At 40.7% G+C, this 13,350-nt stretch overlaps 1 protein-coding gene across 2 annotated transcripts in view; it reads right to left on the bottom strand.

Annotated features, from left to right (window-relative positions):
* Positions 1 to 13,350, bottom strand: part of CHD1 (chromodomain helicase DNA binding protein 1) — a 143,766-nt gene that overhangs the window by 103,127 nt on the left and 27,289 nt on the right. For both annotated transcript variants that reach the window (XM_089679116.1, XM_089679117.1), the window contains exons 3-5: positions 5,640 to 5,835; positions 4,237 to 4,353; positions 525 to 592 (exon numbers count right to left, since the gene is read on the bottom strand). In XM_089679116.1, the coding sequence (XP_089535242.1) occupies positions 525 to 592; positions 4,237 to 4,353; positions 5,640 to 5,835 (381 nt within the window). The remainder of the gene's footprint in view (positions 1 to 524; positions 593 to 4,236; positions 4,354 to 5,639; positions 5,836 to 13,350) is intronic.

Below are 13,350 nucleotides of genomic sequence, written 5' to 3'. Positions count from 1 at the left end.
CCAAGTAATTGCATGACATATATTGCACTATAAACCAAACAGCAAAACAAGAAACATACATAACAAGAAGCTACTGCAGAATTAACCACAAATATGCAAGCAAGAATTCGGGTTAGCACTGGCAGAACAAAGACCAAGGCAGAACAGCTGAAATACCAGAAGAAATACTAATTCCAGAGACTTCAGACTAACACAGCTAAGGGCAAACCTAAGACACCGAAAAGGCTTAAGTTTCAGATGTAAACTGCCACTGTTAGGAAAAGCCCACAATGAATGGCAATGAGTTATGTTAAATTAAATAACAAGCACATAGCTTTTCTCCAAATGAAATCATTTGTAGGTACAGGGATGCTCAAGGTTATCAAAAGCACTCATTTAGGAAGATAAACAAGATCTTGGCAGTGAATAAAGATTTGTGTATGAAGCAATGAAAATAACACCAGCACCAAGAAACATTTAGACAAAGGACAAGAAATCAGCACATTTAGATTTGAAGCACAAACGCAGGTAATAAATGTACGTACTCTTTGTGTTTTTTCTTTTTACTGTCACTTGAAGATTCCTCATTAGATTCTTGACTACTGGATGAGTCCTAGAAGAAAAAAACCCCAACGTTACAGGAAAGCCAAGAATGAAGAAAATGTAGGTAAAAAAATTTTTTTTTTTTAGTTTTGGATAGTGTGGAGAGGGATTAGACCCCTTGTCAGTCTTTACTGCTGTTTGTGCCCCCATTAGAGAGATTCACCTTCACATTTCTCCTGTTTACCAGGATAATCAAAAGTAAAAGGAAACCCCAAACTTTGGGTTTAAGACATAACAGTAATAGAGAGGAAATCTTCCAATAGGGACACTAGTTCTGGTGACCTTGGTGACACCCCAGAATTCCCCCAATTTGGAGGGCTTTTCTCTCACTTGCTTTGGCTATGGGACAGGAAGTGAAGGAAACCTCACCTATGGAGAAAAAAAAAAAATGGCAAAAAAAAAAAAATCTGACGGGCTGTAATCCTCCTTTACCCTATCCAAAATGAAAAAAAAAAAAAACCAAAACACGAAAAACAATTAGAATGGGTACAGTAACTGTGAAATAAATATTCCTAGAATTTAAAGTGTTACTAAACCCATAAAATCCCGTAAAATCAGTCTGTATGTGCAGTAAAGAATGCTGGTTATACTCGCTGTGCAACCTAAGGGGTTAATCCTCCAAATTGTGTAAAAAGGATGTTTGATCCTGTCTTCTCTGATCCTCCCTTTCTTCCACTTCCATCTCCTGATAGAACAGAGCCAGCACATGCACAGTTTGGGGTATATTGCTAGAGAGTTTATTTTTTTTCTTTTAGAGTGTGCATGTGATCAGCACAAGGCCAATCAACGCTGTCCAGATAGAGGGTCAGGGGTCATGCAGCCTCATAGGACAATCAGGGCAGAATGAAAACTCCTACAAGTGTTAACCAGTGCTCTACTGGACACGGATAGAAGTCACAAGACTGTTCTAACTGCTGATGAGAAAAGGTATTTAGCAGTTTATATTTGCTAAAATTAATGCATTTCCATGTTCTGTGTACTGTGGGAGACCAGATATAGTGAATGCAGGGTAATGGGTTTAGTAACACTTAAACTTACATGCAGGCTTAAATCCCCCTAGGCCTACTGTATCTGCCATTGACTAAAAGAGAAGGTAAGATTACAGTAAGAAGTAGTAAAATAGCATGATGCACTTAAGGGTGTGCAAACCTAGCAACAAAACTAATATACTGTAGTTAAACAGTCATTGGTTGTAGTGGCTCTTTCCCTTTATTTTCTCCAGGTAATGCTGCAAATAATGTGATTTTTCGTTTATCTGTAAAATTATTTTCTTGGAGTACATCAAAAGGACACAGTATCTTCATATCCATTACACAAAGTTATGCTGCCAACTTCTGGCAAAAAAAAAAAACAAAAAACAAAAAAAACACAACAGGAAATTCCCTAAATTTCCTAATAGGCATAACCCCTCCCAGCCAAGCAAAGCTTTGGAGTTTTTTTTTTTTTTTTAGTAAGCAGTGAACAAAAAGAAGAAGAGGTGGGATCCCTGTGTTCTAGGCTGTATTTCAAGAAAAGAGTTTTACAAATAAAGCAAAGATCCCATTTTCTTTATCATACATACACATATCCATTATGACAGGAATGTCCCAAAGCACTAGATATGAGGGAAGTGCAACATGGCAACAAGCCAACAGGTCCCAAACCACCAAACCAGAAGAAGGTTAGACTGTCACACAGCAGCCTTACCAACCAAAGTCATCCACAGAGGCTTTCACTTCCACTTGAAATGATTGTTGTAAATGTATGAGTCAGGTAGCAGCTTTACAAGCTTTAGCTGCTGAAGCCTGGGGTTGGATAGTCAAGGAAGCACCAACACTCCTGGTACAATGAGCCATTACTGAGAATGGTATAACTTTGCCCTTTAGACCATAAGCTTGAAAAATAAACAGATGTACATATCAAGACATGATAGCTTTGGAAGCTTCATGACCCTTAACTGGGCCTTCAGGAAACACAAAGAGGGAATAATACCGACAAATTGCAGCAGTTGACTTCAGCTAAATTTTTACTGCACGAACTACATTCAAAGTATGAAAAGTCTTGCACTCAGACATCTGAGGCTTAGGAGAGAAAGAAGGTAACACAATGTACTGGTTAAGATGGAACAAAGACCACCTTAGGTGAAAAAGCCGACTGGAGCCGTAAAACCACCATGTCATGGTGGAACAACAGGAATGGTTGCTAACAGGCAAGAACAGCCAATTCAGAACCTCTACAAGCTGAAGTATTATCAATAAGAAATATTATTATTATTATACAGGATTTATATAGCGCCAACAGTTTGCTCAGCGCTTTTCAATAGATCGGGAGACAATACAGCAACAATACAGTTCAATACAAGAGGGTTAGGAGGGCCCTGCTCCTTGGAGCTTACAATCTAGGAGGGAGGGGCTAGTGGTACAAAAAGGTAGTAACTTTGGGGGGTGGACTGGTAGAAAGAGTAGAAGATTCCATTATTAGCTGAGGGCAGGATAGGCTTCCCTGAAGAGATAGGTTTTCAGAGATCGCCTAAAAGTGAGCAGAGTAGGCGATAGTCTGATAAATTGGGGGAGAGAGTTCCAGAGGATGGGGGATGCTCTGGAGAAGTCCCGGAGACAAGCATGGGAGGAGACGAGGGAGCTAGAGAGCAGGAGGTCGTGCGAGGAGCAGAGTACAGTTTGGGTGATATTTGAAGACAAGATTGGTGATGTAATTGGGGCAGAGTTATAAATGGCTTTATATGTTATTGTTAATGTTTTGAATTTTATCCGTTGGACAACGGGAAGCCAGTGGAGGGATTGGCAGAGAAGGGTGGCGGCTGACACAGAACGGTTAGTAAGGTGGATGAGTCTGGCAGCAGCATTCATGATAGACTGAAGAGGGGATAGCCTGCGATTCGGTAGGCCAATGAGGAGGGAGTTACAATAGTCAAGGTGAGATATAACAAGGGAGTGAATAAGTTTCTTAGTGGTTTCTGAGGTTAGGAACGGGCGTATCTTGGAGGTGAAGTCTACAAGATTTGGACAGCGATTGGATTTGGGGCTGAAAGGACAGATAGGAATCTAGGATTACACAAAGTACCCTGGCATGAGGGGAGGAACTGATGGCTGTGTTATTGATCTTGATGGAGAAGTCAGGGGAGGGTGCACGGGCTGAAGGGAATACTAAGATCTCAGTTTTGGAAAGATTGAGTTTGAGGAAGTGGAGTGACATCCATGCCGATATGTCGCTTAGTAATGCGAGAGGAGACTGAAGGTGAGGGGTAGAAAGATAGATTTGTGTCATTAGCATAGAGATGGTACTTAAAGCCAATACCAAAAACTAAACTGAAAATGCACTGCAAAACGCATCACAAATGCATGTAAATGCAGCACGCGGAAATGCACACTGAACACAGGGATTGCAGTGTAAAGTAGCCTTTAGGTATCACCCCTACAATAGTAATTTCTGTTTTGGCAAAATCCTCCCTAAGGGTAAAAAACTTCTAATGGCTTGCAGACATTGTGCATGCTTATTGTCCTGATTAGGAAAGTTGCAGAGATATTAGAAGGAAGAGTGTAACCCAGTCAGCTTCATTTGAACCTACCCTTTAAGCCAACTATTTACATAGTTATTTTATATACATACAAACAATATATATATACACAAATATGCATGGCAAAACTCAAAAGATACCTCTTCTGAGCCACTATTTGAAGATGCTGGTGGTTTCTGCTGTAACAGTTGCTGCTGCTGTTTTCTCAACATAGCTGATTTCTGCACAGCAAGAATACTGGGGTTTGATTTCCAGAACTGTAAAGAAGAGGTAAAAAGAAAAGTGTCTTTTATGAGCTACGAACTCCTGCTAAAAAATTATAAGGATATTAGGAATCACATAGATTTCAAGATTCATGCATTTATTTGGTCATGGAACCCCTTAGTAAAGCAGATATCCTTAGTTTATTACAACAACTGCATGATTAATAATACATTAATGTAAAAACACAGACAGCGGCCCCATTCACACCTGCGCATAGCATTTTTTCATGCATTTTGTCTGATGTTTTTATGCGTGTTTGTGAACTTTTGTGCGCGGTTTGTTCAGGATTTTTGAGTTCTGTCATTTTTGTGTTAGCCAATAGAGAAAACATTTCATCTGTGACATTAATTGTTGCTGTTTTGCAATGCCAGAAAAACTATCTTGGTTGTGTGTAAACGTGCCAAAAATCCATCAATCTGCCCAAATGGAGCTACAAAAGTAGCTCCAAATCGTTTTGAGCTTTAGGCATTCAGCTTCAGTCAACTTGCAGTGGAGATGTGAACCATCTCCATACAGTAATATTGATTTTTTTTCTCCCTGATCATTTTGGAGCTTTGAGCTACATAATGCTCAAGTGTGAATGGGACCTAAGACCAAAAGACTAGGTTCACACCTACGCAGTTTGCGTTTTATCCGTTTCTGCAGTACTTTTTGCGGTGTTTTTACACATGCATTTTTGACGCGGTTTTATTTTTTTATTTTTGCCCAACTTGTTCACTGACATGATTAAAGATTAATCATGTCAGTGAATAATCCACTGACCTTATAAGATTAATCACAATTGAACTGCATGGCAAAAAAACTACTACCCTTTGAGATCACCATCTCCATCCATGTTCCATCTGAAGCTTTATGCCTCATGCACAAGACACTTAGCAGCTGCCATGTGCTAAGGTATAAAATCGCCAGCACTTTTGGTGCACCATATGTTTGGTGAAGAGCCAATACAAGTGAATTTCTGTAGGTGGATGTGCTTGGGCAAGTGTCAATGGTTTCTGTGTCCACTTTTACCTGTGCATGCATGTACGGCACTTCTCCGCAAATACAAAAGTGATGCATTCAGGGAGAAACACCGTATGTGCATGCACTACTGATGCAGAAGCCAATGGCATTTAAAAATCGACCAAAGTAGTGTACAACCATTCAGTTGTATTGGTGGCTGTATGTGTCACACTGGGGATTTACACGGGAGCTGCCAAGCAATTGTCAACAAAAGATATTATAAAAACCTCATGGTCATCTTCTAATTCTTAGCAACTATTTTAAAATTGTACATTACCTCAGCCCCATCCATTCTTGGTGGCTTTGACTGAACAGTTTGCTTTTGTTCTGAACTGTCTGATTCAGAGTCAGACTGGCTTCCAGATTCTGAGCCACTATCAGAGTCACTGCTCCCAGACTGACTACTGCTTCCATCGCTGCTGCTGCCCGATGAAGACCCTGAGCCAGAACCAGATTCATCATCTGATCGGCTACTGCAGAAAAATACATGAAAATAAAAAATGTAAAAGGTTGTTAGTGCTAACAATGTATTAATTTCAGCTTTAAAGTTTAGGAAAACAATGACAGCATGACAAAACATATTGTTATGCAATTAAAACCAATAACATTCTAATATGCTGTAAATGGTGGTGTGTGTAACATGCCTGCATTTCTTTGAAGTAGAACTGTTGGTAGATATAAAGGATTCTATTAAAAGAGCAATGCCCGAGTTAGTGAAAGCAACAGCAGCTCAAGTCAGAAAATTGACTCAATTTACCAGAATGAGTTCTTTGTAAACCTGTACAGAATAACCACACAAACACACACCACTCGTTTATAACTCGAATCTATATACCTGTGAAATATTACCAGCTGCTTTTTCTATTGGAAATATATTCACTCATTGTTTGTGTGTCCGACTGCTACTTTAACCCCTTCATGCCAACGTAACACAAATATACGGCCTCACAGAACTTTTTTCCGTGGGGCCGCATATTTGCGTACCTGTCTTAGTGCTGGGAACACGCCGCACTGCGCCCTCCCAGCACAAAGACCTGTGTGTAACTGAGAGCCCTGGGTCCCGTTCTAACGATTGGGACCCGGGACTCCCAATTCCGAGTCACATGATCACTGTGATAGCCTCTGATTGGTTCTCTCAGGGATCAGTCACTGTTCAGCCCACCCGCCTTGTGTTTTTTTTCTCGCTATGAAAGGAGGAGATACATTGTATCTCTCTCCTTGCATAGAGGGGGAAAAAATAAAAAACAACAAAATGTTTGTTAACCGCTTAAGGACCGCCCTATAGCAGAAATACTGCTACAGGGCGGTACCTGTGCACAGAATCACGTATATACACGTCATTTTGCAGTTCCGGGAAGGGTGGGCGCGCGAGCCCTACCCGCACCGCTATTCGTGACCGCGGATGTTAATCACCGGGTCCCAGCCAGTAGTTGCCTGCCAGCGCCCGGTGATCACGGAGCATCTCTGACGGGGAGGAAGATTGTAAACAAAACAATCTACCTCCCTGTCAGCTCGAGCACAGTGCTTGGGATGGCTGTGCACAGTACTGCCATACCGATCAGTGTGCTTACAATGAAGAAACCCCCCCCCCACCCCCTAATAAAAAAAAAAACTCCCAGCACACAATTAACCCTTTGAATGCCCCTCACATTAACCCCTTCCTGCCCAGTGCCATTAGTAAAGTGTCTGTTTTTTTTTTTTAGCACTGATCACTGTATTGGTGTCACTGACACCAAGTTAGTTCCCCCCAGCGTCAGAATGTCCGCCGCAGTCCCACTAAAATTCGCTGATCGCCGCCATTACTAGTAGAACAAAAAAAATCCCATTATTTATACCGCCATTTGGAAACGCTATAACTTTCACATAAACCAATAAATTTACATGCACAGGCGATCAAATACCACCAAAAGAAAGTTCAATTTGTGGGAAAAAAGGACATAAATTTAATTCGGGTGCAGCATTGCATGACTGCGCAATTGTGAATTAAAGTAACTCAGTGCCATAACGCAAAAAAATGTACTGGTCACGAAGGGGGATAAATACCCAGGAGGGCAAGTGGTTAAAAAAAAGATAAATAATTATTAAAAAATAAAATAAAAAATAATACCTAGTTCAAGGTTTGATCCACTTCAATGCCAAGGTTAGTGTTTGGGTCAAGGTAAAGGTCAGGGTCAAGGGTCCAGGTCAAAAAGGTCTGGATTTTTTTTTTTTTTTTTAAATCATTGGTATGTGTGTTTTAGGTAAAAAAAAAAAAAAAAAAAACAAAGCAAAAAAACGAATACACACTATTGTTTCTGGCCTGTACTGTGGGTACAAATGACATACACATATAAGGTATTGCTGCGATTGTCAAGAGCTAGAAAAAGTATTTTGGGTTGTTCTTTGATGAATGATTTTTTTTTTACCATTTTGGCCAGTTTTCCTTTGATAAAAAAAAAAAATAATCAGGAGATATCCATTACCATTTACCATCAAATGAAAACCCAATTTGTCCTGAAAAAAAAAAAAAAAACTAGGTATAATCTACCTGGATGTACAAAGTAGTTGTGATGATATGTACAGTTTTACTAACACATGTCAAAGTTGCAAGATTGTGCTTAGGCGTGAAGGGATTAAATACCTATCACTGTGTAACCATCCAAACGCACATACACTATATTGCCAAAAGTATTGGTCGGCCTGCCTTTACACGCACATGAACTTTAATGGCATCCCAGTCTTAGTCCGTAGGGTTCAATATTGAGTTAGCCCACCTTTTGCAGCTATAACTGCTTCAACTCTTCTGGGAAGGCTGTCCACAAGGTTTAGGAGTGTGTCTATGGGAATGTTTGACCATTCTTCCAGAAGCACATTTGTGAGGTCAGGGACTGATGTTGGACGAGAAGGCCTGGCTTGCAGTCTCCACTCTAATTCATCCCAAAGGTGTTCTACCGTCTTGAGGTCAGGACTCTGTGCAGGCCAGTCAAGTTCCTCCACCGCAAACTCACTCAGTCATGTCTTTATTGACCTTGCTTTGTGCACTGATGCGCAGTCATGTTGGAAATAGAAGGGCCATCCCCAAACTGTTCCCACAAAGTTGGGAGCATGAAATTGTCCAAAATGTCTTGGTATGCTGACACCTTTAGAGTTCCCTTCACTGAAACTAAGGGGGCAAGCCCAACCCCTAAAAAACGACCCCCCCTCCACCAAGCCCAACCCCAGAATCCCCCGTCCACCAAACTTTACACTTCGCACAATGCAGTCAGGCAAGTATTGTTCTCTTGGCAACCGCGAAACTCAGACACATCCATCGGATTGCCAGAGAAGCGTGATTCGACACTCCAGAGAACACGTCTCCACTGCTCTAGAGTCCAGTGGTGGCGTGCTTTACACCACTGCATCCAACGCTTTGCATTGCACTTGGAGGCTTGGATGCAGCTGCTCGGCCATGGAAACCCATTCTATGAAGCTCTCTACACTTGTTGTGCTAATCTGAAGGCCACAGGAAGTTTGGAGGTCTTTAGCAATTGACTCTGTAGACAGTTGGCGATGTGTGCACACTGTGCGCTTCAGCATGCGCTGACCCTGTTCTGTCATTTTACGTGATCTACCACTTCATGGCTGAGTTGCTGTTGTTCCCAGTTGCTGCAACTTTGTTATAATACCACTAACAGTTGACTGTGGAATATTTAGTAGCAAGGAAATTTCACGGATGGACTTATTGCACAGGTGGCAACCTATCACGGTACCATGCTTGAATTCACTGATCTCCTGAAAGCGACCAATTCTTTCACAATGTTTGTAGAAGCAGTCTGCATGCCTGGGTGCTTGATTTTATACACCTGTGGCCATGGAGGTGATTGGAACACCTGATTACAATGATTTGGAGGAGTGTCCCAATACTTTTGGAAATATAGTGTATGTTTATATGTCGTACTATCTGTACTCGTGTTTGATTTTAAATCCTAATAAAAACTATTGAAACTATTTCCTTGAGCCTGCATGGTGTAACAGCATCTCTGCTCCTGCATCACCAGTGACAATGAAACTTTCATGGCTCATTTACACAAGATGCAGTCGAATGCATTTTTAAAAAGGCATATGTAAAAAAAATTCATTTCAATGAGCCTAGTTTACACCACTGCAATGCATTCAAGTGCATTTAAAAAAAGCATAGTAAGCTGCATTTTTTTCTGATATGTAAACATATCAGAATGCATCTGAACTCACCATGACACACACATGTAAATGCAACTCAGGAAAAAAAAAACCACAACAAAACAATACCTGAAATGCATTGCCACAAATACATGGGAATGCATATTCAAAATAGGCAAAATGAACACAGGCAGTGCAAATAAGCTCTTAAGGTAGGTTTCAGTTGGCTTTTTTTTTTTCTTGAGTATCAGAGAGAGTAAGGATAACTAAATAACAGATTATCCCCTTGACGCCAACGTCACACAAATATGCGGCCTCACGGAACTGGCTTTTTTCCGTTGGCCCGCATATTTGCATACTTGTTTTTGTGCTGGGAGCGCGCAGCACTGCGCGCTCCCAGCACAAAGACCGTGGTGTCACTGAGAGCCCCGGGTTCCGTTCTAACGATTGGGACCCAGGACTCCCGATTCCGGGTCACATGATCACTATGATAGCCTCTGATTGGCTATCACAGTGATCAGTTACTGTACAGCCCGGCCCCCTTGTTTTTTTTCTCTCTCTATGAAAGGAGAAGAGAGATACATTGTATCTCTCTAACTCCTGGCATACAGAGATAAAAAAAGGTTTGTAAAAAATTTAACAAAAAAAAAAAATAAAAAATACCTAGATCAAGGTTTGATCTAGTTCAGTGTCAGGGTTATTGTTTGGGTCAGGGTCAAATGTCAAGGTCAAAGGTCAGGATTTAAAAAATAAAAAAAAAAATTGGTGTCAGTTAGTGTCAATATCAGTATCAATGTGTTTTAGGTATAATAATAATAATAAAAAAATAAAAAAAATAAAAAAAAAGACAAAAAGCGCACTATTGTTTCTGGGCTGTACTGTGGGTACAAGCAACAAATAACATGATACATATATGGTATCACTGTGATTGTCAAGAGCTGGAGAATTTATTTTGGGTTGTTCTTTGGTGGTAGGTTATGGTAGTAACAAGAAACACACAGCTAAATAAAAAAATTTTTTTTACTATTTTGGGCCAGTTTTCCTTTGATAATAATAAAAAAAAAAAAAATCAGGAGATATCCATTACCATTTACCACCAAATGAAAGCCCAGTTTGTCCTGAAAAAAACACGGTATAATTCACCTGGATGTACAAAGTAGTTGTGATGATATGTACGGTTAACACTTGTCAACGTTGCAAAATTGTGCTTAGGCATTTAGATTTGTTTTACCCTTAGGCGTGAAGGGGTTAAAGAGGTGGAGTTGACTGGTACAATATAGGAACATCTGGCAAGAAAAAAAAATTTAACTGCTCAGCAGATATGCTATGTTGCCTTTAAATTTTCCACCGAGACTAGAGTTGACATTTAATACGGTTAGGTATGCATAATAAAAAAAAAAAAAAAAAAAAAAAAATGTGTGTGTGTGTGTATATGTGTATGTATGTACAGTTGCAAGAAAAAGTATGTGAACCCCTTGGGATTACATGGAGTTTTGCATGAATTGGGCATAAAATTTGCTCTGAACGTCATCTAAGTCACAACAATAGAAGAACACAGTCTGCTGAACATAATACTACACAAACATTAGATGTTGTCATGGTTTAATAGCACATAACATGTAAACATTCACAGTGCAGGGAGGAAAAAGTATGTGAGGCCCTAGCTTAATGACTTCTCCCAGAGCTAATTGGAGCCAGAAGTGAGCCAACCTTGACTCCAATCAGTGTTATGATATTGGATGTGTTGCTGACAGCTGTCCTGCCCTTAAAAAACACACACCTGTTTTGGGTTTACTGGTTTTAAGAAGCACTGTCTGATGTGAACCATGCCTCGCAGAAAAGAGCTCTCAGAAGACCTACAATCAAGAATTGTTGACTTGCATGAAGCTGAAAAGGGTTACAAAAGTATCTCCAAAAGCCTTGATGTTCATGTGCCCACAGACTGTCTACAAATGGAGAAAGTTTAGCACTGTTGCTAATCTCCCTAGGTGTGGTCATCCTGTAAAAATGACTGCAAGAGCACAGCGCAGAATGCTGCATGAGGTAAAGAAGAATCCCAGAGTGTCAGCTAAAGACCTACAGAAATCTCTGGCACATGCTAACATTTTTGTTGACACATCTACAATAAGGAAAACACTAAACAAGAATGGAGTACATGGGAGGACACCACGGAGGAAGCCATTGCTGTCCAAAAAGAATATTGCAGCACGTTTGAAGTTTGCAAAAGAGCACCTGGATGTTCCACAGCACTACTGGCAAAATATACTGTGGACAGATGAAACCAAGATTGAGTTGTTTGGGAAGAACACATAACACTATGTGTGGAGAAAAAAAGGCACAGCACACCAACATCAAAACCTCATCCCCACTGTAAAACATGGCGGAGGGAGCATCATGGTTTGGGGCTGCTTTGCTGCCTCAGGGCCTGGACGGATTGTTGTCATTGATGGGAAAACGAATTCCAGAGTTTATCAAGACATTTTGCAGGAAAACGTACGACCATCTGTCCGCCAACTGAAGCTCCGCAGAGGGTGGGTGATGCAACAGGACAATGACCTAAAGCATACAGGTATTCAACAAAACAATGGCTGCAACAGCACAGAATACACCTTCTGGAGTGGCCCAGTCAGAGTCCTGACCTCAACCCAATTGAAATGCTGTGGCATGACCTTAAGAGAGAGATTCACACTAGACATCCCAAGAATATTGCTACACTGAAACAGTTTTGTGAAGAGGAGTGGTCCAAAATTACTCCAGATCATTGTGCAGGTCTGATCTGCAACTACAGGAAATGTTTGGTTGAGGTTATTGCTGCCAAAGGAGGGTCAACCAGTTATTAAGTCCAAAGGTTCACATACTTTTTCCTCCCTGCACTGTGAATGTTTACATGTTATGTGCAATTAAACCATGACAACATCTAATGTTTGTATATTATTATGTTCAGCAGACTGTGTTCTTCTATTGTTGTGACTTAGATGACGTTCAGAGCACATTTTATGCCCAATTCATGCAAAACTCCACGTAATCCCAAGGGGTTCACATACTTTTTCTTGCAACTGTATGTATGTATGTATGTATGTATGTATGTATGTATGTATATATATATATATATATATATATATATATATATATATATATATATATATCATTCAATTTGTTTCCAAATATACCCAATAGATCAGTCGGTTTGTATATTAATCACCTACACAGTGGATCTCATACTGCAAGAGGATCACTCAGAGACAAACAGATCCTACTGCATTCGACAGTGCTATTTATCTAATAGTGAGACCATGCTGACAGAAGGAGAGAGCTGAGAGAAAACTATCAGCAAACCGAAACGCTATCAATGCAAAATCACAGGCTCGGGAGGAACCTTGACCAAGGTGAATAATATGGCTATATTTTCTGTCAGGGTGCCCAGATCACAAGACAGCATGAACAGAATTCTAACTTATCTGTTTACAAAGATCTAAATATGGCTGCCAGAGCAAATGGTTTGCTCTGGGGGAACTCAGCAAGAGGGAGGGGCCAGGAGCACCAATGGGGGACCTGAAAAGAGGAAGATTGGGGCTGCTTTGTTCAAAACCATTAAACAAAGCAGGTAAGTATGACTTTTTATTTTTTAATAAACTCGAGCCTTTATTATCACCACTCTTCCTCCTCCCCCCACCCTCCTCCTTTACTTTGGCACTTTTGTTTGGGGGGAGGGTTGGAGAAGATACTCAGCATTCACAGATATCCATTCCCCCACTTCCAGGTGGGATCACCTCAGCAACCCGAGTGGAAGTTCATCCTCTCCTTCCCCTGCAGCCTTATGGAACACGTCACAGGTGCCAGAAGACCGCGGG

The sequence above is a fragment of the Staurois parvus genome, unplaced genomic scaffold, assembly GCF_062004578.1.
Source record: "Staurois parvus isolate SC_StPar_1 unplaced genomic scaffold, SC_StPar_1.0 ptg000218l, whole genome shotgun sequence".
Lineage (NCBI taxonomy): Eukaryota > Metazoa > Chordata > Amphibia > Anura > Ranidae > Staurois > Staurois parvus.
The sequence above is the reverse complement of the archived record's forward strand: the minus strand, read 5'-3'. Positions and strand labels throughout refer to the sequence as shown.